This window comes from Ranitomeya imitator, chromosome 3 (assembly GCF_032444005.1).
Source record: "Ranitomeya imitator isolate aRanImi1 chromosome 3, aRanImi1.pri, whole genome shotgun sequence".
Lineage (NCBI taxonomy): Eukaryota > Metazoa > Chordata > Amphibia > Anura > Dendrobatidae > Ranitomeya > Ranitomeya imitator.
The window spans coordinates 16,203,510-16,225,039 of record NC_091284.1 but is presented as its reverse complement, the minus strand read 5'-3'; the positions used below and the strand labels follow the sequence as shown (position 1 = coordinate 16,225,039).

The window sequence follows — 21,530 nt, the reverse complement described above, 5'->3', positions numbered from 1 at the left end:
ACCACACAAACAGTATATTTTTAGTCACCCTTCCCCCATTATGGCGCATTGAATACCACATATAACTGTGGGGCCACTATACCATGTGGGGAAATTTACCATACACATGATGATCCCACCAATGCCCACCACACACAGCACGCTACGCTCACAGTTGCCTGCACATGATCCTTCGCGTGTCTCCTCCACACAGTATATTTCCCCTAGTGTATACTTATTGTATGTGTCTCCAAACAGTATGACGCCCACACAGAATAATCCCTGTGTGTTCTGCTTCTCTGCTGAGATGCAGGTCCTTCCTTCATCTTTACCCACATGGAATGGTGAAGGAAGGATCTGCAGGTTTCACTATTATATTTCACTTCATCTGAATCCTCCAACCTCCCAGTACAGTTCCCCAACTTCCGGACTCTCCCACTAGATCCAGGATGGTTGGGAGTCATGACTACTCCCCCACACTTGGTTAATATGTAATTTACTTTGAGACGACCACTCAAAAATGCATCAATAGATTAAAAAGTGTCTTTCTAAGAGGGCTCATCTCCTCAAAAAACATGGCCACCATATACAATATATGGTGGAACTAAAAATCTGTCACAAGAAATCTGGTCTGAAGAAGAGGGTGGTCTTACACAAAGGGGGGTGGGACGGGGTCCTTCTTAAAAGTGATAACATTTCTGTCCGTGTTACCTAAAGCAATCAATCACAGGGCAGCTTCAATTTATTTCAAAGTTTTGGAAAAATAAAGGCTGTATTGTGTATGGAAGAGGGGTAGACTTTCTGCTGGATACATGGGTGGATTAAGACTCAACAATATAAATTATTATTCAATACCACAACTCCCAGCATGTCTTGCCAGTAGTTTGGGGGTTGTAGTGTCCAATCTGTGTAGATCCAAGTAATGGTTACAACTGCATATTGTGATGATATCTTGCAAAAATCGGAATGTGATTTATTTCTGAAGGACCATATTTTATTTACAGCTGACAGCAGCCTTCTGGCACTGAGCGAACACGTCTGCTCATTTCTAGCGTCTTACATGTTGTTCAGGATGACATTAAAGTATTCATTGCTCACTTCCCTCTCTGCGTCTTCATTTGTGGGTACGACCTGAGCTGAATTTGGGATATTTGCACTTATGGGACTGGCTCTTCGTGTCTTTACGATGGTATTCGAGTAGAAGGCACCGGATTTCTTCTTCTAAAAAAATAAAAATTATACAATATTATGGCTGAGTGATGATGATGCTGCCATCATCCATGGAACAATAATGCCCATCTGGGATCTACAGTGACCAAGTTGGGGGTCTATGCAATCGTCTTCATATCTGGGGGTGACATTGGATAAAAGTACTGACCCCATATATGACCCCCTCCTGCTCTGTCTGGCTGCAGACACAGCAACTCACTCTTTCTGCGCTTCACCTTGTAATAGAAACTCCCGGCGACGGTAACTGTGACCAGAAGAAGGATCCCAACTCCTGATCCAATCCACAGATAAGGTCCACGTCTCCAAGAGTCCTCCGCTGGGGAAAAAAGCGTAAAACACCAAGTCATAGAGTGCAAACCAGGTACTGATGTATCTAAGCCCTTCATGTGTGATACTGACTGCTGAGCTGTGTATCTAAATCGATCCCGTGTGATACGTACATACAACCTGTAGGTAAATCCTCCCGGTATATACTCCATGTGGGAAGGTGTTGAAGACGCAGCAGTACTGGCCGGTATCGTTCCTGCTGACGTCTGAGATCACAATCCCATAATCTTTTGCCAGGGTCACGCGATCTGAGAACGCTGGCATCACCATTCCCTCAGTCTCATGGTCATTCAAATGATACGCGATGTGCAGATCGTTGCAGAAGTTCCAGTTGACTTGGACAACTTTGGTGTCTTGTATGAGGAGCTGACACCTCAGGGTGACACTTTTGCCATCTGTAGCCGTTATATTCTGAGCTTTGAGGAACGTTTCCGCCACAGCAGGTACTGTAAAGATTAAAGATCCTCTGTCAGCAGAATATTCCAGAATGATCCATGGCCCCCTCAACTCCCACCACCGTCCTACAGAACAGCGACAACTAATCAATAAAAGGATTTAAAGCCAACCCCGAGTACAGGAAGTCAAAGCTGCTGCACCGGAGACTTCCTCGCTGTACTGCACAGGAATGTTGAGAAGTCAGATGGTGCAAAGCTGTGAGGGATAGCTAACACTAGAGAAGACCGAGAAAGGATTCAGACGGATCTAGATAAGCTTAAGCAAAATTCTACATCTTGGCAAGAAAAACAAAAATTACATCTACAGAATGGGAGAAATAAAACTAAGCAACAGCACGTGTGAAAAAGACTTGTGTATACTAATAGATCACAGACTGCACAGGAGTCAACAGTGTGATGCAGCAGCAAAAAAGGCAAACACAGTTCTAGGATGTATTAAGAGAAGCATAGAGTCTAGATCACGTGAAGTAATATCCAGCTCTACTCCTCTTTGTTCAGGCCTCATGTGGAATACTGCGTCCAGTTCTGTGCCCCACATTTTAAAAAAGACTTTGAAAACCTGGATCAAATTCATAGAAGAGATACCAGGATGGTGAGCGGACTGCAAAGTATGTCCTATGAGGATCGGTTAAAGGATCTGGGAATGTTTAGCTTGCAAAATAGAAGACTATTAGGAGACATAATAGCTGTCTACAAATATCTGAAGAGCTGTCACAGTGTAGGGGGATCATCATTATTCTCATTTGCAGGTGGAAACTCAAGACGCAATGGAATGAAACTGAAAGGGAGAAGATACAAATTAGATGTATCTAATTAGAGAAAGCCTGTGAGTCCTCATTGCCCTTCCTACTATTAGAGAAAGCCTGTGTGTCCACATTAACCTTCCTACTAATAGAGAAAGCCTGTGAGTCCTCATTGCCCTTCCTACTAATAGAAAAAGCCTGTAAGTCTTCATTGCCCTTCCTACTAATAGAGAAAGTTTGTGAGTCTTCATTGCCCTTCCTACTAATAAGGAAAGCCTGTGAGTCCTCATTGCCCTTTCTACTAATAGAGAAAGCCTGTGAGTCCTCATTGCCTTTCCTACTAATAGAGAAAGCCTGTGAGTCCTCATTGCCCTTCCTACTAATACAGAAAGCCTGTGAGTCCTCATTGCCCTTCCTACTAATAGAGAAAACCTGTGAGTCCTCATTGCCCTTCCTACTAATAGAGAAAGCCTGTGAGTCCTCATTGCCCTTTCCACTAATAGAGAAAGCCTGTGAGTCCTCATTGCCCTTCCTACTAATAGAGAAAGCCTGTGAGTCCTCATTGCCCTTCCTACTAATAGAGAGAGCCTGTGAGTCCCCATTGCTCTTTCTACTAATAGAGAAAGCGTGTGAGTCCTCATTGCCTTTCCTACTAATAGAGAAAGCCTGTGAGTCCTCATTGCCCTTCCTACTAATAGAGAAAGCCTGTGAGTCCCCATTGCTCTTTCTACTAATAGAGAAAGCGTGTGAGTCCTAATTGCCTTTCCTACTAATAGAGAAAGCCTGTGAGTCCTCATTGCCCTTCCTACTAATAGAGAGAGCCTGTGAGTCCCCATTGCCCTTCCTACTAATAGAGAAAGCGTGGGAGTCCCCATTGCCCTTTCTACTAATAGAGAAAGCCTGTGAGTCCTCATTGCCCTTCCTACTAATAGAGAAAGCCTGTGAGTCCTCATTGCCCTTCCTACTAATAGAGAAAGCCTGTGAGTCCTCATTGCCCTTCCTACTAATAGAGAAAGCCTGTGAGTCCTCATTGCCCTTCCTACTAATACAGAAAGCCTGTGAGTCCTCATTGCCCTTCCTACTAATAGAGAAAGCGTGGGAGTCCCCATTGCCCTTTCTACTAATAGAGAAAGCCTGTGAGTCCTCATTGCCCTTCCTACTAATAGAGAAAGCCTGTGAGTCCTCATTGCCCTTCCTACTAATAGAGAAAGCCTATGAGTCCTCATTGCCCTTCCTACTAATAGAGAAAGCCTGTGAGTCCTCATTGCCCTTTCCACTAATAGAGAAAGCCTGTGAGTCCTCATTGCCCTTCCTACTAATAGAGAAAGCCTGTGAGTCCTCATTGCCCTTCCTACTAATAGAGAGAGCCTGTGAGTCCCCATTGCTCTTTCTACTAATAGAGAAAGCGTGTGAGTCCTCATTGCCTTTCCTACTAATAGAGAAAGCCTGTGAGTCCTCATTGCCCTTCCTACTAATAGAGAAAGCCTGTGAGTCCCCATTGCTCTTTCTACTAATAGAGAAAGCGTGTGAGTCCTCATTGCCTTTCCTACTAATAGAGAAAGCCTGTGAGTCCTCATTGCCCTTCCTACTAATAGAGAGAGCCTGTGAGTCCCCATTTCCCTTCCTACTAATAGAGAAAGCGTGGGAGTCCCCATTGCCCTTTCTACTAATAGAGAAAGCCTGTGAGTCCTCATTGCCCTTCCTACTAATAGAGAAAGCCTGTGAGTCCTCATTGCCCTTCCTACTAATAGAGAAAGCCTGTGAGTCCTCATTGCCCTTCCTACTAATAGAGAAAGCCTGTGAGTCCTCATTGCCCTTTCCACTAATGGAGAAAGCCTGTGAGTCCTCATTGCCCTTCCTACTAATAGAGAAAGCCTGTGAGTCCTCATTGCCCTTCCTACTAATAGAGAGAGCCTGTGAGTCCCCATTGCTCTTTCTACTAATAGAGAAAGCGTGTGAGTCCTCATTGCCTTTCCTACTAATAGAGAAAGCCGGTGAGTCCTCATTGCCCTTCCTACTAATAGAGAGAGCCTGTGAGTCCCCATTGCTCTTTCTACTAATAGAGAAAGCGTGTGAGTCCTCATTGCCCTTCCTACTAATAGAGAAAGCCTATGAGTCCTCATTGCCCTTCCTACTAATAGAGAAAGCCTGTGAGTCCTCATTGCCCTTCCTACTAATAGAGAAAGCCTGTGAGTCCTCATTGCCCTTCCTACTAATACAGAAAGCCTGTGAGTCCTCATTGCCCTTCCTACTAATAGAGAAAGCGTGGGAGTCCCCATTGCCCTTTCTACTAATAGAGAAAGCCTGTGAGTCCTCATTGCCTTTCCTACTAATAGAGAAAGCCTGTGAGTCCTCATTGCCCTTCCTACTAATAGAGAAAGCCTGTGAGTCCCCATTGCCCTTCCTACTAATAAGGAAAGCATGCAAGTCCTCATTGCCCTTCCTACTAATAGAGAAAGCCTGCGAGTCCTCATTGCCCTTCCTATTAATTGGGAAAACCTGTGACCAGGGAAGGATTATAATGAGGGCAATCTGGGCTACCACTTGGGGTGTACAGGTGGTCCACGATCAAACTGCCCTCGTTATCCTTGACTTCTTCACTGTTAGAACAGCGCTGGTCAGGGAGCCAAGGACACTGCCCTCAGCTCCACTACATGACAATAGAAGGAAAGCTGCAGAGTGCCATCCTTGGCTTCTTGCCCAGCGCCTTCACTACGACGTGGGCAGCACAATATTGTCATCATCCAGCCTGACTCTGGCTACAAGAAACCAATAGCGATCAGGACAGCGGGCGCCATGCGGGATCGTCAATTAGTGAATGTTTTGTTGTTTTCTTGGCAGAGGAGAGAGAACTTGGGGGGGAAAGGAGATCACAATGTGAGGACAGCACAATTATGGGGAGAGCACGCTAGAGGGCACACAGGACAATGACCTGTGAATTGGGGGGAATGAATTTGGGAGGAGAGAGGAATAGGATTAATTTCTATTTATATTGGAGGTGCACACTTCCATACGTACAGCCATGTGTGAGACAAACAGCTCTCAATTTACAAAGTGAACTACACCCAGGGGTGGAGATATGGTGAGCAGCCGTCTCTCCCAACTCTTCAGCTGCTCACAATCAATCTGTCATGACCGATTAACCCCTTTTAGTCCTATCTGTACTAAAGCATTACTCCACGTTTATCTCCCAGCCACTACCCACCTTACAATTTATATGTATTTCATCCAGAAAGATAGGCAGTGTTTATAAAAACAATATAAAAGATTATACAAAATGGGAGCAACAAAATACGATATATACAATTATATAAAATAAAAAGGTATAACAAAAGAAAATTACTAAATATGGGTCATGGAAATGGCTGAGAGCAGAACAGAACAGAAACCCAACTTCTGATTTCTATTAGTTCAAGGTTCCACACACGTCCCCTTGGTGAGCTTATGTGGGGGATGGTTGTGGGATGTGCTAGATTTTTTAGAATTTTATGAGATCCTCGACTTACACGATAACTTCCCCCCTGGAGGTCCCAGGCGGTAGATATAGTCGTCATGTATGTTTTTGCGATTTTTACCTTTATTTAGAGATGAAACATTGTCTGCATAGCATCATCCATTGGACCGTTAAGTTGGAAGAGTTAAAATGTCTTTACAATAATTTGAGTGAATGCGTTACATCACTACAGCGCTGAAAATATATCTCCAAAAAATATCGGATCAATGCAAATACCAATATTTACCACTGACCACTGGCTTCAAAGTGTGTCAGATAAATATTTTGACCAGAAGAAGACCCTGTAATTCTTAGCATCTGAATGAACAAATCCCAATTTTGGTATCTGGTTCACAGAGCAGATCTTACTGTTGTAATTACCTGGTCACTGTAGGAGGCCACAACTTAAATGGAGGTTGATATGTCAGCTCTCTCTCACTTCCGCAGTTATAATTAGTTTCTCTCTTCCCCAGCCACAATTAATTCTATATGTTCAATGTGAGGGTGGTAAGTCCCCTCTCTGGAGATTTCTGTATGGATTTTTAATTTTTCTCTGCAACAGGGTGCATTGTGATACATTTTTTCCATCCCAATAATCAGCACTATGGCTCAGTGTTCAACACTGTTGCTTTGCAGTGCTGCGGTCCTGGGTTCAAATCCCACCAAGGACAACATCGGCAAGAACTTTGTATGTTCTCCCCGTGTTTCCATGAGTTCTTTCTGGGTTCTCCGGTTTCCCCCCACACTCTAAAGACATAATAATAGCGAGTTTAGATTGTGAGCCCCAATGGAGACAGTGATGATGAATTCTGTAAAGCGTTGCAAAGTATGATGGCGCTATATAAGAGAGAAAAGTAAAAATAAATACATATATATATATATATACATTACTGTGCAAAATTATCGGGCAGATGTGGAAAACATGCTATAAAATACAACCTCAATTCATAAAAATTTGACACACTATGTAAAATGTGAAGAAATCAAGAATACAATGAAAAATCTCTTATTGTCATATTTTATCACACAGGACACAGATCAGAAGCTGAACGTTAATCAGTTTCCATTTCATTTGAAAAAAATGAACTCATAGAAATTGATGACAGCAACACATCTGAGAACAGTTGTGCCTTGGCCGTGTCCACCATTGTGCCTGGGATATGTCGACCATTGCACCTGGGCCGTGTCCATCATTGTGCCTGGGATATGTCCACTATTGCACCTGGGCCGTGTCCATCATTATGCCTGGGCCGTGTCCATTATTATGCCTGGGCCGTGTCCATTGTTATGCCTGGGCCGTGTCCACCACTGTGCCTTGGTCGTATCCACCATTGTGCCTGGGCCGTGTCCATTATTATGCCTGGGCCGTGTCCATTGTTATGCCTGGGCCGTGTCCACCACTGTGCCTTGGTCGTATCCACCATTGTGCCTGGGCTGTGTCCATCATTGTGCCTGGGCCGTGTCCATTATTATGCCTGGGCCGTGTCCACCATTGTGCCTTGGTCGTATCCACCATTGTGCCTGGGCCGTGTCCATCATTGTGCCTGGGCCGTGTCCATTATTATGCCTGGGCCGTGTCCACCATTGTGCCTTGGTCGTATCCACCATTGTGCCTGGGCCGTGTCCACCACTGTGCCTTGGTCGTATCCACCATTGTGCCTGGGCCGTGTCCATCATTGTGCCTGGGCCGTGTCCATTTTTATGCCTGGGTCGTATCCACCATTGTGCCTGGGCCATGTCCATCATTGCGCCTGGGCCGTATCCATTATTATGCCTGGGCCGTGTCCATCATTGTATCTGGTCTGTGTCCACCATTGTGCCTGGGATATGTCCACTATTGCACCTGGGCTGTATCCACCATAGTGCCTGTGACGTGTCCATCATTGTGCCTGGGCTGTGTCCATTATTATGCGTGGGCCGTGTCCATTATTATGCCTGGGCCGTATCCACCACTGTGCCTTGGTCGTATCCACCATTGTGTATGGGACGTGTTCACCATTGTGTCTGGTCTGTGTCCACCATTGCACCTGGGCCGTGTCCATCATTGTGCCTGGGCCGTGTCCATCATTGTGTCTGAGCCGTGTCCATCATTGTGCCTGGGCCGTGTCCATCATTGTGCCTGGGCCGTGTCCATCATTGTGCCTGGGCCGTGTCCATCATTGTGCCTGGGCCGTGTCCATTATGCCTGGGCCGTGTCCGTCATTGTGCCTGGGCCGTGTCCATTATTATGCCTGGGCCATATCCACCACGGTGCCTTGGTCGTATCCACCATTGTGTATGGGACGTGTTCACCACCATTGTGTCTGGTCTATGTCCACCATTGTGCCTGCGCCATGTCCATCATTATATAAGTCTACATAGAATATGGAGCTCTATACTCAGACAGTAAACATGGTGCTCTTTTCTGAGTGACGTATCTACCCTGCCATGCACACCCTTTGTTTGTTCCCTTCCCCCATTTATACTCGTCATTGATATTGTATTTAGGGTTTGTGTAACCCAATTATTTTATACATGTGTGTGTCAATAAAATTACCATTTGATTATTCATAAAACGCTGTCTCACCATATTTACTGTCTGAGTATAGAGCTCCATATTCTATGTAGGCTTATATGATACTTGGGAGCTACTCCTCTTGCTTTTTGCAAATTATAGGTGCTGATTAAGTGTATTCGCTATGTCAGTTCTTGTTAACTGCAAGTCCATCATTTATGCCTGGGCCGTGTCCACCATTGTGGCTTGGCCGTATCCACCATTGTGCCTGGGCCGTGTCCACCATTGTGCCTGGGTCGTGTCTACCATTGTGTCACGGTTCACACCGTGACTGCCAACACTAGGTCACAGGTCCCACCAATGTGTCAGGGCTCCCGGGGAGGATATCTTTATCATCCCCACTACTCACACCAATTTGTCATGAACCGAGGTTGTTTGGTTGCCCCTGTTTCCTTCTGAAGGGGATTCATCTATATCCCACTTCCCAGTTGCAGTTTGGAACTTGCAGTTCTCTGGTGCCCCCCTTACCCTCAGGTCAGATTAGGTACTGCACCTAGGGTAATTAGTCACCAGAAAGGCTGCCTGCTATGTACTGGCTATTGCGAACACTGCAGCGAGCGCTATATAACTACTCCCACACAGACAGGAACAATAATTATCAATTCCGCCGTCGCTGCAAAGATTCTCAATTGCACAGAATAAGGTATGCTGCCACAAGCTCCGATTAAACGGGTCCAAAGCCAACCAAAATCAGTAGCGCAATTCACTTTAGAGGACGCACAGTCATATAGAGCAGAAGAGACAAGCTAGCAATTAAATATTTTACTCCATTAAAAATTAGGCAGTGTTTATAAGGTGTAAAAAGATATTAGAAAGGAGACGATTCATATATACATTACAGATTACAAAATAAAATAGGATTAATGGAAGAAAAAACACACAGGTTATGTCATGGTATCATCTTGGCTGGCCTGTGGCTAAGGAGGATAAATACATCCAGATGCATGGAAACAGCTTGACGAGCTGTTGTTAGCTGCTTCCCGGGCCACGACTGAAGGAATAGTGTCTTATACTTCTCAGCTTGTGACATCACTAAAGGGCTGGTTAACGATATGCACTGAGGCTAATTCTTTATGTTATTACAAGGTTTCAGACCAAATAATTCCTGAATGAGAGGGAAGGGACCACTAGTGGCTTTCCAGGATTGGTCACCTGCCGTTTAAAGCCACACCCTGCTCACACACTAGGTTCAAGTTACACAGTGCATGGTCATGGGCTTTGTGTCTATACCAGACCTGGGCAAGATGCGGCCCGCGGGCCGCATCCGGCCCGCCTGATTATTTTAAGCTGCCCGCCAGCTAGCTTGTAACATATATACTCCCTTTAAAACATATAATTTTATTTAGAAATAGTCTAAAAAATACCACTTCCCAGTGAATACAGAAAAAAGGAATACAATAACGAATCCAATAGTGCACCTGTCCTCACAAATACCCTACACTCACCTGCTATCCCTTCCTAACAGTGGAGGTTGGCACCCTGATAGATGTTTTGGCGCCCCCACTCCGCGGCGGCTGACACCTGCTATCCCTGTTAATGTAACTAGTCAGCTAAAGGAGGGAAAACAATGAGCAATAAAAAGAGATGAAGGAAGATATAAGGTAAAGAAACAAAGGTGCACTAAAAATAGATATATCGTCCTCCCTCAAAGATATCCCATATTGCACAGCGAGACACTGAGACAAAAAATATATATAAATAATAGTATGCTCACAACGTCTCAGTGTCACGGTCCCAAAGTATATACGCACGGGACATGGCTCTGTGCATAGAAGGCGAGATGACAGTGGGAGGACTGGTATACAAATAGCAAAAGACCCGGTTCAGTCTAAATTTGAGAAAATGCACAGTAGTACCCCCTTGGTAGAACGGTCAGCGTATTTCAAAAAGCAATACAATACGTCTCAGTAAAACTGTAGCATAATACTATATTGATAAAGGAAACCCAGAGGAATATTATGGGCTACACATTGGGTAAACTACACAACATCTAGTGGGCTTACATGACCAGTAGTGGGTACCTATGTGAATGCATAGTCAGAAAAAGACAAAAAATATAGATAATGTCCACCGCAATCAGTGAAGGGGGTATTGACCCAACACTTAACACTTAGCTGTCAATAAAAACGCCCCCACTTCTGACAGCCGCCCTCGGCACCGCTCGGCCAGCCGCTTCTGAGGAGGAGCAGAGCCGGGTTGATTACCTGTTTATCGGTGGCGGCGGCCATCTTCCCAAGGCCGCGCGTGCGCAGATGGAGTGCTCTGCTTCACGGGGCTTCAGGAAAATGGCCGCGGGAGGCCACACGTGCGCAGATGGCAGATTTAGATCTCGGCTTCAGGAAAATGGCCGCCGCGATCTCAATCTGCGCACACGCGGCCTCCCGTGGCCATTTTCCTGAAGTCCCGTGAAGCAGAGCACTCCATCTGCGCACGTGCGGCCTCGGGAAGATGGCCGCCGCCACCGATATTCAACCCGGCTCTGCTGCTCACATTGCATTCCTGGCCGCTGCGTCACCTCACCGGTGGAAGGGACCCTGAGCACGCCATACCGCACCTCTGCCGCCGCACCATCACTGCTGCAACCCCCCCATAGACACCAGGCCGTGGCGTCGCCCGCCTAAGCAGGAAGGAACCCTGCTCAGGTGCAAGCCACACCGCATCCCCCCACCTCTGCCGACACCATGCCTCCTGTGACCCTGCTCTGCCACCGCCAGCCCTCAGGTAAGAATCTTACCGTAACATACTGTAAATTCGGACAATAAGACGGACCCCCATCTTATAAAAAATCTTTTTTTCTGCAATTTTCAAATTTGGGGTGCACCTTATGGTCCGGTGCGTCTTATAGTCCGAAAAATACGGTAATTATATTAGTTCGGCCCTCTAAAACCATCCCACTTTCTCATGCGGCCCCATGGCAAAATTAATTGCCCACCCCTGGTCTATACCAACGAATGCGTTGAAAGCTGGAAGGGGGTGAAATCTGCCTTGTGTGTGTGTAGAAAGCCATGTCCTTCAAACTGAACTCACAATATGACATTTTTGGCATTATCGTGACACATTCCGCCTGACCGTGTGCAACATTGTGCCTGGGCCGTGTCCACCATTGTGCCTGGACCGTGTAAACTATTGTATATGGGCCGTGTCAACCATTGTGCCTGGGCCGTGTCCACCATTGTGCCTGTACCCTGTCCACAATTGTGCCTGGGCCGTGTCCACCATTGTGCCTGTACCCTGTCCACAATTGTGCCTGGGCAATGTCCACCATTGTGCCTGAGTCATGTCAATGAATATTCTTTGATCTACACTCTCGATTGTAGCTATAGCAGGATGTTGAGGGTCTTTGTCCTGCTGGATGGTGAACCTACACCCCAGTCTTTTCCAGCCTCTAACAGGTTTTCCTGAAGAATTGCCCTGTATTTAGCTCCATCCATTTTCCCATCAACTCTGACCAGCTTCCCTGCCCCTGCTGAAGAAAAGCCTCCCCACAGCAGGATGCTGCCACCACCATGTGTGACAGTTAGGTCACATTCACACTGTCAGTATTTGTTCAGTATTCTACATAAGTGTCTGTAAGTAAAATACAGCAGAAGATGACAAATACAGAAGCGGTGACGACTTTCTATTATACTTTTACTCTGATTGTGCCACTCCTGGTTTTGGCTACAAATACTGCTGTAAAATACTGACCGAATACTGAATGTGTGACCATGGCCTTATATTGAGAATAAATTACACTCCATTGGACTCAATTTACTAGTTATGTGATTTCTGGAAGCAATTGGTCACTCAGAATTTTGTTTAGTGACATCAGACTGCAGGGGGATGAATACAAATGCACCTCACAATTTTCAGATTTATATACACTGCTCAACAAAATACAGGGAACACTAAACTCCCACATACTAGATATTACTGAATGAAATATTCCAGTTGTAAATCTTTATTCATTACATAGTGGAATGTGTTGAGAACAATAAACCTAAACATGATCAACGTAAATCACAACTAATATCCCACAGAGGTCTGGAGTTGGAATGATGCTCAAAATCAAAGTGGAAAATCAAGTTACAGGCTGATCCAACTTCAGTGGAAATGCATCAAGACAATAAAATGATGCTCAGTAGTATGTGTGGCCTCCTCGTGCCTGTATGACCTCCCTACAATGCCTGGACATGCTCCTGATGAGGCGGTGGATGGTCTCCCAACTCCTGGACAGTCTGTGGTGCAACTGTTGGTGGATGGTGCGAGATATGATGTCCCAGATGTGCTCAATCGGATTCAGGTCTGGGGAACGGGCGGGCCAGTCCATAGCTTCAATGCCTTCATCTTGCAGGAACTGCTGACACACTCCAGCCACATGAGGTCTGGCATTGTCCTGCATTAGGAGGAACCCAGGGTCAACCGCACCAGCATATGGTCTCACAAGGGGTCTGAGGATCTCATCTCAGTACCTAATGGCAGTCAGGCTACCTCTGGTGAGCACATGGTGGGCTGTGCGGCCTCCAAAGAAATGCCACCCCACACCATTACTGACCCACTGCCAAACCGGTCATGCTGAAGGATGTTGCAGGCAGCAGATCGCTCTCCACGGCGTCTCCAGACTCTGTCACGTCTGTCACATGTGCTCAGTGGGAACCTGCTTTCATCTGTGAAGAGCACAGGGCGCCAGTGGTGAATTTGCTAATTCTGGTGCTCTGTGGCAAATGCCAAGTGCCAAGGGCACGGTGTTGGGCTGTGAGCACAACCCCCATCTGTGGACGTCGGGCACTCAGACCATCCTCATGGAGTCGGTTTCTAACCGTTTGTGCAGACACATGCACATTTGTGGCCTGCTGGAGGTCATTTTGCAGGGCTCTGGAAGTGCTCCTCCTGTTCATCCTTGCACAAAGGCTGAGGTAGCGGTCCTGCTGCTGGGTTGTTACCCTCCTACGGCCCCCTCCACGTCTCCTGGTGTACTGGCCTGTCTCCTGGTAGTGCCTCCAGCCTCTGGACACTACGCTGACAGACACAGCAAACCTTCTTGCCACAGCTCGCATTGATGTGCCATCCTGGATGAGCTGCACTACCTGAGCCACTTGTGTGGGTTGTAGAGTCCGTCTCATGCTACCACGAGTGTGAAAGCACAACCAACCTTCAAAAGTGACCAAAACATCAGCCAGAAAGCATTGGTACTGAGATGTGGTCTGTGGTCCCCACCTGCAGAACCACTCCTTTATTGAGGGTGTCTTGATAATTGCCAATAATTTCCATCTGTTGTTTATTCCATTTGCACAACAGCATGTGAAATTGATTGTCAGTGTTGTTCCTAAGTGGACAGTTTGATTTCCCAGGTGTTTGATTTACTTGGAGTTATATTCTGTTGTTTAAGCGTTCCCTTTATTTTTTTGAGTAGTGTATATAAAATATTGATACTGATAAAACCCTGCATCATTTCCTTCACCCTTCACAAACATTTGCTACTTTGTGTTGATGTCACATAAAATACATTTAACCCCTTCCCGACCTTTGACGCCAGGTAGGCGTCATGAAAGTCGGTGCCAATCCGACCCATGACGCCTATGTGGCGTCATGGAAAGATCGCGTCCCTGCAGGCCGGGTGAAAGGGTTAACTCCCATTTCACCCGATCTGCAGGGACAGGGGGAGTGGTAGTTTAGCCCAGAGGGGGTGGCTTCACCCCCCGTGGCTACGATAGCTCTGATTGGCTGTTGAAAGTGAAACTGCCAATCAGAGCGATTTGTAATATTTCACCTATTATAACGGGTGAAATATTACAATCCAGCCATGGCCGATGCTGCAATATCATCGGCCATGGCTGGAAATACTAATGTGCCCCCACCCCACCCCACCGATCGCCCCCCCAGCCCCCCAATCTGTCCGGTACACTGCTCCGGCTCCCCTCTGTCCTGTGCTCCGCTCCCCCCCGTGCTCTTGTCCGCTCCCCCCGTGCTTCAATCACCCCCCCCGTGCTCCGATCACCCCCCCTGCACTCCGATTCACCCCCCCATGCTCCGATCCCCCCCCCGTGCTCCCCCCCACCCTATCATACTTACCGATCCTGCCGGGGTCCGTCCGTCTTCTCCCCGGGCGCCGCCATCTTCCAAAATGGCGGGCGCATGCGCAGTGCGCCCGCCGAATCTGCCGCCCGGCAGATTCGTTCCAAAGTGCATTTTGATCACTGAGATATAATCTATCTCAGTGATCAAAATAAAAAAAATAATAAATGACCCCCCCCTTTGTCACCCCCATAGGTAGGGACAATAAAAAAATAAAGAATTTTTTTTTTCCACTAATGTTAGAATAGGGTTAGGGCTAGGGTTAGGGGTGGGGTTAGGGCTAGGGTTAGGGCTAGGGGTAGGGGTAGGGTTAGGGGTAGGGTTAAAGGTAGGGGTAGGGTTAGGGTTAGGGTTTCGGTATGTGCACACGTATTCTGGTCCTCTGCGGATTTTTCCGCTGCGGATTTGATAAATCCGCAGTGCTAAACCGCTGCGGATTTATGGCGGATTTACCGCGGTTTTTCTGCGCATTTCACTGCGGTTTTACAACTGCGATTTTCTATTTGAGCAGTTGTAAAACCGCTGCGGAATCCGCACAAAGAAGTGACATGCTGCGGAATGTAAACCGCTGCGTTTCCGTGCAGTTTTTCCGCAGCGTGTGTACAGCGATTTTTGTTTCCCATAGGTTTACATTGAACTGTAAACTCATGGGAAACTGCTGCGGATCCGCAGCGTTTTCCGCAGCGTGCGCACATACCTTTAGAATTAGGCTATGTGCACACGGTGCGGATTTGGCTGCGGATCCGCAGCAGTGTTCCATCAGGTTTACAGTACCATGTAAGCATATGGAAAACCAAATCCGCTGTGCCCATGGTGCGGAAAATACCGCGCGGAAACGCTGCGTTGTATTTTCCGCAGCATGTCAATTCTTTGTGCGGATTCCGCAGCGTTTTACACCTGTTCCTCAATAGGAATCCGCAGGTGAAATCCGCACAAAAAACCACTGGAAATCCGCGGAAAATCCGCAGGTAAAACGCAGTGCCTTTTACCCGTGGATTTTTCAAAAATGATGCTGAAAAATCTCACACGAATCCGCAACGTGGGCACATAGCCTTAGGGTTAGGGTTGGAATTAGGGTTGTGGTTAGGGGTGTGTTGTGGTTAGGGTTGTGATTAGGGTTATGGCTACAGTTGGGATAAGGGTTAGGGGTGTGTTGGGGTTAGAGTTAGGGCTGTGATTAGGGTTATGGCTACAGTTGGGATTAGGGTTGTGGTTAGGGTTAGGGGTGTGTTGGGGTTAGGGTTGTGGTTAAGGGTGTGTTGGGGTTAGGGTTGTGATTAGGGTTATGGCTACAGTTGGGATTAGGGTTAGGGGTGTGTTGGGGTTAGTGTTGGAGGTAGAATTGAGGGGTTACCACTGTTTAGGCACATCAGGGGTCTCCAAACACAACATGGCGCCACCATTGATTCCAGCCAATCTCGTATTCAAAAAGTCAAATTGTGCTCCCTCAATTCCGAGCCCTGACGTGTGCCCAAACAGTGGTTTACCCCCACATATGGGGTATCAGTGTACTCAGGACAAACTGCGCAACAATTACTGGGGTCCAATTTCTCCTGTTACCCTTGTGAAAATAAAAAAATGCTTGCTAAAACATCATTTTTGAGGAAAGAAAAATGATTTATTATTTTCACGGCTCTACGTTGTAAACGTCTGTGAAGCCCTTTTGGGTTCAAAGTGCTCACCACATATCTAGATAAGTTCCTTGGGGGGTCTAGTTTCTAAAATGGGGTCACTTGTGGGGGGTTTCTACTGTTTAGGCACACCAGGGGCTCTGCAAACGCAACGTGACGCCCGCAGACCATTCCATCAAAGTCTGCATTTCAAAAGTCACTACTTCCCTTCTGAGCCCCGACGTGTGCCCAAACAGTGGTTTACCCCCACATATGGGGTATCAGCGTACTCAGGAGAAACTGAACAACAACTTTTGGGGTCCAATTTCTCCTGTAACCCTTGGGAAAATAAAAAATTCTGGGCTAAATAATTATTTTTGAGGAAAGAAAACGTATTTATTATTTTTACGGCTCTGCATTATATACTTCTATGAAGCACTTGGGGGTTCAAAGTGCTCACCACACATCTAGATAAGTTCCTTTCGGGGTCTAGTTTCCAAAATGGGGTCACTTGTGGGGGGTTTCTACTGTTTAGCCACATCAGGGGCTCTGCAAACGCAACGTGACGCCCCCAGAGCATTCCATCAAAGTCTGCATTTCAAAACGTCACTACTTCAATTCCGAGCCCCGGCATGTGCCCAAACAGTAGTTTACCCCCACATATGGGGTATCAGCGTACTCAGGAGAAACTGGACAATAAGTTTTGGGGTAAAATTTCTCCTGATACCCTTGGGAAAATAAAAAATTGCAGGCTAAAAGATCATTTTTGAGAAAATAATTTTTTTATTTTATTTTCATGGCTCTGCGTTATAAACTTCTGTGAAGCACTTGGGGGTTCAAAGTCCTCACCACACATCTAGATTAGTTCCTTTGGTGGACTAGCTTCCAAAATGGGGTCATTTCTGGGGGATCTCCAATGTTTAGGCACACAGGGGCTCTCCAAACGTGACATGGTGTCCGCTAATGATTGGAGCTAATTTTCCATTTAAAAAGCCAAATGGCGTGCCTTCCCTTCCGAGCCCTGCCGTGCGCCCAAACAGTGGTTTACCCCCACATATGGGGTATCAGCGTACTCAGGACAAACTGGACAACAACATTTGGGGTCCAATTTCTCCTATTACCCTTGGAAAAATAGGAAATTCCAGGCTAAAAAATCGTTTTTGAGGAAAGAAAAATTATTTTTTATTTTCATGGCTCTGCGTTATAAACTTCTGTGAAGCACCTGGGGGTTTAAAGTGCTCAATATGCATCTAGATAAGTTCCTTGGGGGGTCTAGTTTCCAAAATGGGGTCACTTGTGGGGGAGCGCCAATGTTTAGGCACACAGGAGCTTTCCAAACGCGACATGGTGTCCGCTAACGATGGAGATAATTTTTCATTCAAAAAGTCAAATGGCGCTCCTTCCCTTCCGAGCCTTGCCATGTGCCCAAACAGTGGTTTACCCCCACATATGAGGTATCAGTGTACTCAGGAGAAATTGCCCAACAAATTTTAGGATCCATTTTATCCTGTTGCCCATGTGCAAATGAAATAATTGAGGCTAAAAGAATTTTTTTGTGAAAAAAAAGTACTTTTTCATTTTTACGGATCAATTTGTGAAGCACCTGGGGGTTCAAAGTGCTCACTATGCATCTAGATAAGTTCCCTGGGGCGTCTAGTTTCCAAAATGGGGTCACTTGTGGGGGAGCTCCAATTTTTAGGCACACGGGGGCTCTCCAAACGTGACATGGTGTCCGCTAAAGAGTGGAGCCAATTTTTGATTCAAAAAGTCAAATGGCGCTCCTTCCCTTCCAAGCCCTGCCGTGCGCCCAAACAGTGGTTTACCCCCACATATGAGGTATCAGCGTACTCAGGACAAATTGTACAACAACTTACGTGGTTCAGTTTCTCATTTTACCATTGGGAAAATAAAAAAATTGTTGCTAAAAGATAATTTTTGTGACTAAAAAGTTAAATGTTCATTTTTTCCTTCCATGTTGCTTCTGCTGCTGTGAAGCACCTGAAGGGTTAATAAACTTCTTGAATGTGGTTTTGAGCACCTTGAGGTGTGCAGTTTTTAGAATGGTGTCACTTTTGGGTATTTTCAGCCATATAGACCCCTCAAACTGACTTCAAATGTGAGGTGGTCCCTAAAAAAATGGTTTTGTAAATTTCGTTGTAAAAATGAGAAATCGCTGGTCAAATTTTAACCCTTATAACTTCCTAGCAAAAAAAAATTTTGTTTCCAAAATTGTGCTGATGTAAAGTATACATGTGGGAAATGTTATTTATTAACTATTTTGTGTCACATATCTCTCTGGTTTAACAGAATAAAAATTCAAAATGTGAAAATTGCGAAATTTTCAAAATTTTCGCCAAATTTCCGTTTTTATCACAAATAAACGCATAATTTATTGACCTAAATTTACCACTAACATGAAGCCCAATATGTCACGAAAAAACAATCTCAGAACCGCTAGGATCCGTTGAAGCGTTCCTGAGTTATTACCTCATAAAGGGACACTGGTCAGAATTGCAAAAAACGGCAAGGTCATTAAGGTCAAAATAGGCTGGGTCATGAAGGGGTTAAGCTTGTGGGTGTAGCGAGAAAAATCTGTAAAAGTTCACAGGGTATGAATACTTTTTCAAGGCACTGTAAGTCTTTTTATAACCCCCTTTTTAAATCTGTAAAAGAGAAAATAAATAAATATGTAGCATAATTGGTATTTCAGTGTCCATTATTGTCCAAGTTAATAAAATATCATCAGATTTCTCACATGTGCACAAAAACACAAAATAGAAATAGAGGAGCCCACTGGGTCGACCAATGGCCGCAGAAACCTGGAGCCGGTCCTGCATGTGGACGACGTACCCCGTATCCCTACATAGTGCCGGACATTGGAGAATCTTTAAGATGTTAACATCGGAGGATCCGAAACCAAGCAAACATTCACTGCCAGCAAGCAGAGCTCTTGAAAGAGTAGATGAGAATCGATCTGGATAAACCCTGGTAACGTTGGGACTCACCGGTGGTGGGGAGGAGGAAGACAATCATCTGCAGAGCACAGTCCCTGGGATGAGGAGTCATTGTGGAGGGGCCCGGGGTCCTCACCATCAGATACCAGAGAAGTGAGCGGAGGAAGTTACTGTGTCCAGAGTCTACAGAGGAGGAAACGTATAAACCACACGTGAAGATTTGTGGGGGGGAAGAGGCTGCAGATGCTTACACGGTAGTCTACACAGGGTGTGAATATTCACACAAGGTAAAGAAGTAAAAGAATCTGCCAAACTACCAGGCTTTTATCGGGGTCTGACACCCTCCTCATTCAGGGGTCACTTCTGGAACTCCAACTATAAAAAACAAAGGTACAGATGGGGCCACCGCTCAGAGTGGGTGCAAGCAATGTTTAGAGGGGTATTCCAGAATATGGAAGTTATCACGTATCTAACAGTCAGACCCCCACTGATCACAATTCCCATGGGGCCACTGGAGAAAGCGAGGTGAGGATAATGGTTGAGCAAGCGCCTTGCAGTTTCCTTCTAATGGGGATGTGATATAAGCGGTCGGACCCCCACTAATAATAAAAGTCCAGAATGATGGGTTCATAGTCAATACACATGCACAAATGAGGAGAAGGAAACTACTAAAGCAGGGGGTGCACAAGCTCAGGTAGATCTATGAGGAGGACTACCCCGCAACGTCAGAGGTTCTGGTGGGAGCCTCATGTGCCCCCCTGGTAGGGTATAAGGACTAATCGGGGGCAGCATTGTTCATACAGATGTGACTGGTTGTTGGGGGCATTCTTCAGTATTTGACGTCTCAGACTTGGGGCTCTGTTGTACTCCAGATCAGGGGTCCACAAGACATGGGCGTCATCTCTGCACTGGTCATGGTCTCCAGACCATCCGCGCCTCCAGTTCTATAATCTAGGAGGTCATCAATGTCTTCTATACGAGGACTGCACGGTGGAGATGAGACACCCAAAAAAAACCACTGCAGGACTGGAGCAGTGTCAGTACGCACCCATATATGGGACAAGGCGCTATGATCGTGCAACACCCCAGGTAACCGGTTGTTGCAGTGAAGTTGCCTTCCTTTCCAGGAGGATGATGTCATGCTTGGAGGCAAGGGAGATTCTCTCTATCTGGTAAGGCACTCACATTCAACACATCTGAATCTAGGCCAGGAGTGGGAGCTCAGGACCCAGATTCAGGGGAGCTTCCTTAGACTTTATGTATCCTGGTCTGGAGGAGGAGCAAATCAGTATGAGAGAGGAGAGGAGAGTAGTGGAGGAGCTTAGAGGGAAAAAGCACAGAGGAGGAAGAGGCTCAGGAGGGGAACAGCGGAAGGACACCCTAGGAGCCAGAGCGCAGAAGCCGGGTACCGGGAGCCCGAGGTCGTATTGTTCTCCAGGACACGCGACAGAACCGGAGGGCATAGGACTGTATGTCAATTGTCTGCATCAAGTTTGAGGTGAAGCAGTGACCTTAGAGCCCGTGTCATGATAGAGATCCTATAAACAGGCTTGAACTGCCTATCGTACAGACATCTGTCTTAGGACAGGAGAGAGGGGACTTGCAATAAGCTTCAAGCGGCAGGGACCTAATCAACTAAATAGTGCAAGTAGGAAATGCTTACGGACCTCACCTGGGTGAGGGATCTCCTATTGCCTCCAAGCCGGCTGGACAACTGTTTCCCTGCACTTGGTACCCTGGACTGAGGACTACTACTACCATCAGTAAACCAAGTAATGACTGCAAACCTGTGTCCTCGTTCTTTGCTATACCATCCACCACACCATCGGTGCACTACACTTGGGAAGCCCTGGGGACCCCGCTTCACCTATGGGAAGCGTCACCATCTTGCTGCATACCATCACCCCAGAGGACCCCTGTAAGCAGCGTCGGTCCCCACTGACCAAACACCACAGGCGGCGTCAAGAACAATAGGCTTTATTCACAAATCCCCCCTTCTATTGGGCGCCCAGGGCCACGGACCGGGTTACAGCCACCGTGACATAGGTGATCAGTGCCGGAGCCCCCATCCATACAGACGGTGGAATAGACTACCCTCCACTCCCCCATGGCTGCTGCTCTTGACCACAGG

General features: G+C 46.4%; 1 protein-coding gene across 2 annotated transcripts; it reads right to left on the bottom strand.

Annotated features, from left to right (window-relative positions):
• Positions 1 to 916: 916 nt before the first annotated feature.
• On the bottom strand, positions 917 to 19,567 carry TIGIT (T cell immunoreceptor with Ig and ITIM domains). Of its 2 annotated transcripts, none has more exons than XM_069760021.1 (4): positions 19,451 to 19,567; positions 1,650 to 1,982; positions 1,409 to 1,525; positions 917 to 1,200 (listed from the first exon to the last, which is right to left on the bottom strand). In XM_069760021.1, the coding sequence occupies exons 1-4, from the start codon at positions 19,536 to 19,538 to the stop codon at positions 1,094 to 1,096; spliced, it is 645 nt and encodes a 214-aa protein (XP_069616122.1). In that variant the 5' UTR covers positions 19,539 to 19,567; the 3' UTR covers positions 917 to 1,093. The 2 variants fall into 2 exon arrangements, with proteins under 2 accessions (XP_069616122.1, XP_069616121.1); XM_069760020.1 differs by having other exon boundaries at positions 1,425 to 1,525.
• Between the last annotated feature and the right edge of the window lie 1,963 nt (positions 19,568 to 21,530).

Excerpts from the sequence above, each read along its gene's own strand:
- TIGIT (XM_069760020.1), bottom strand. The coding sequence starts at position 19,538 with ATGGTGAGGACCCCGGGCCCCTCCACAATGACTCCTCATCCCAGGGAC. Across the intron at positions 1,526-1,649 it reads GATTTACCTACAGGTTGTAT|CGGAGGACTCTTGGAGACGT; the intron begins GTACGTATCACA and ends TTTTTTCCCCAG. Across the intron at positions 1,201-1,424 it reads CCGGGAGTTTCTATTACAAG|AAGAAGAAATCCGGTGCCTT; the intron begins GTGAAGCGCAGA and ends TTATTTTTTTAG.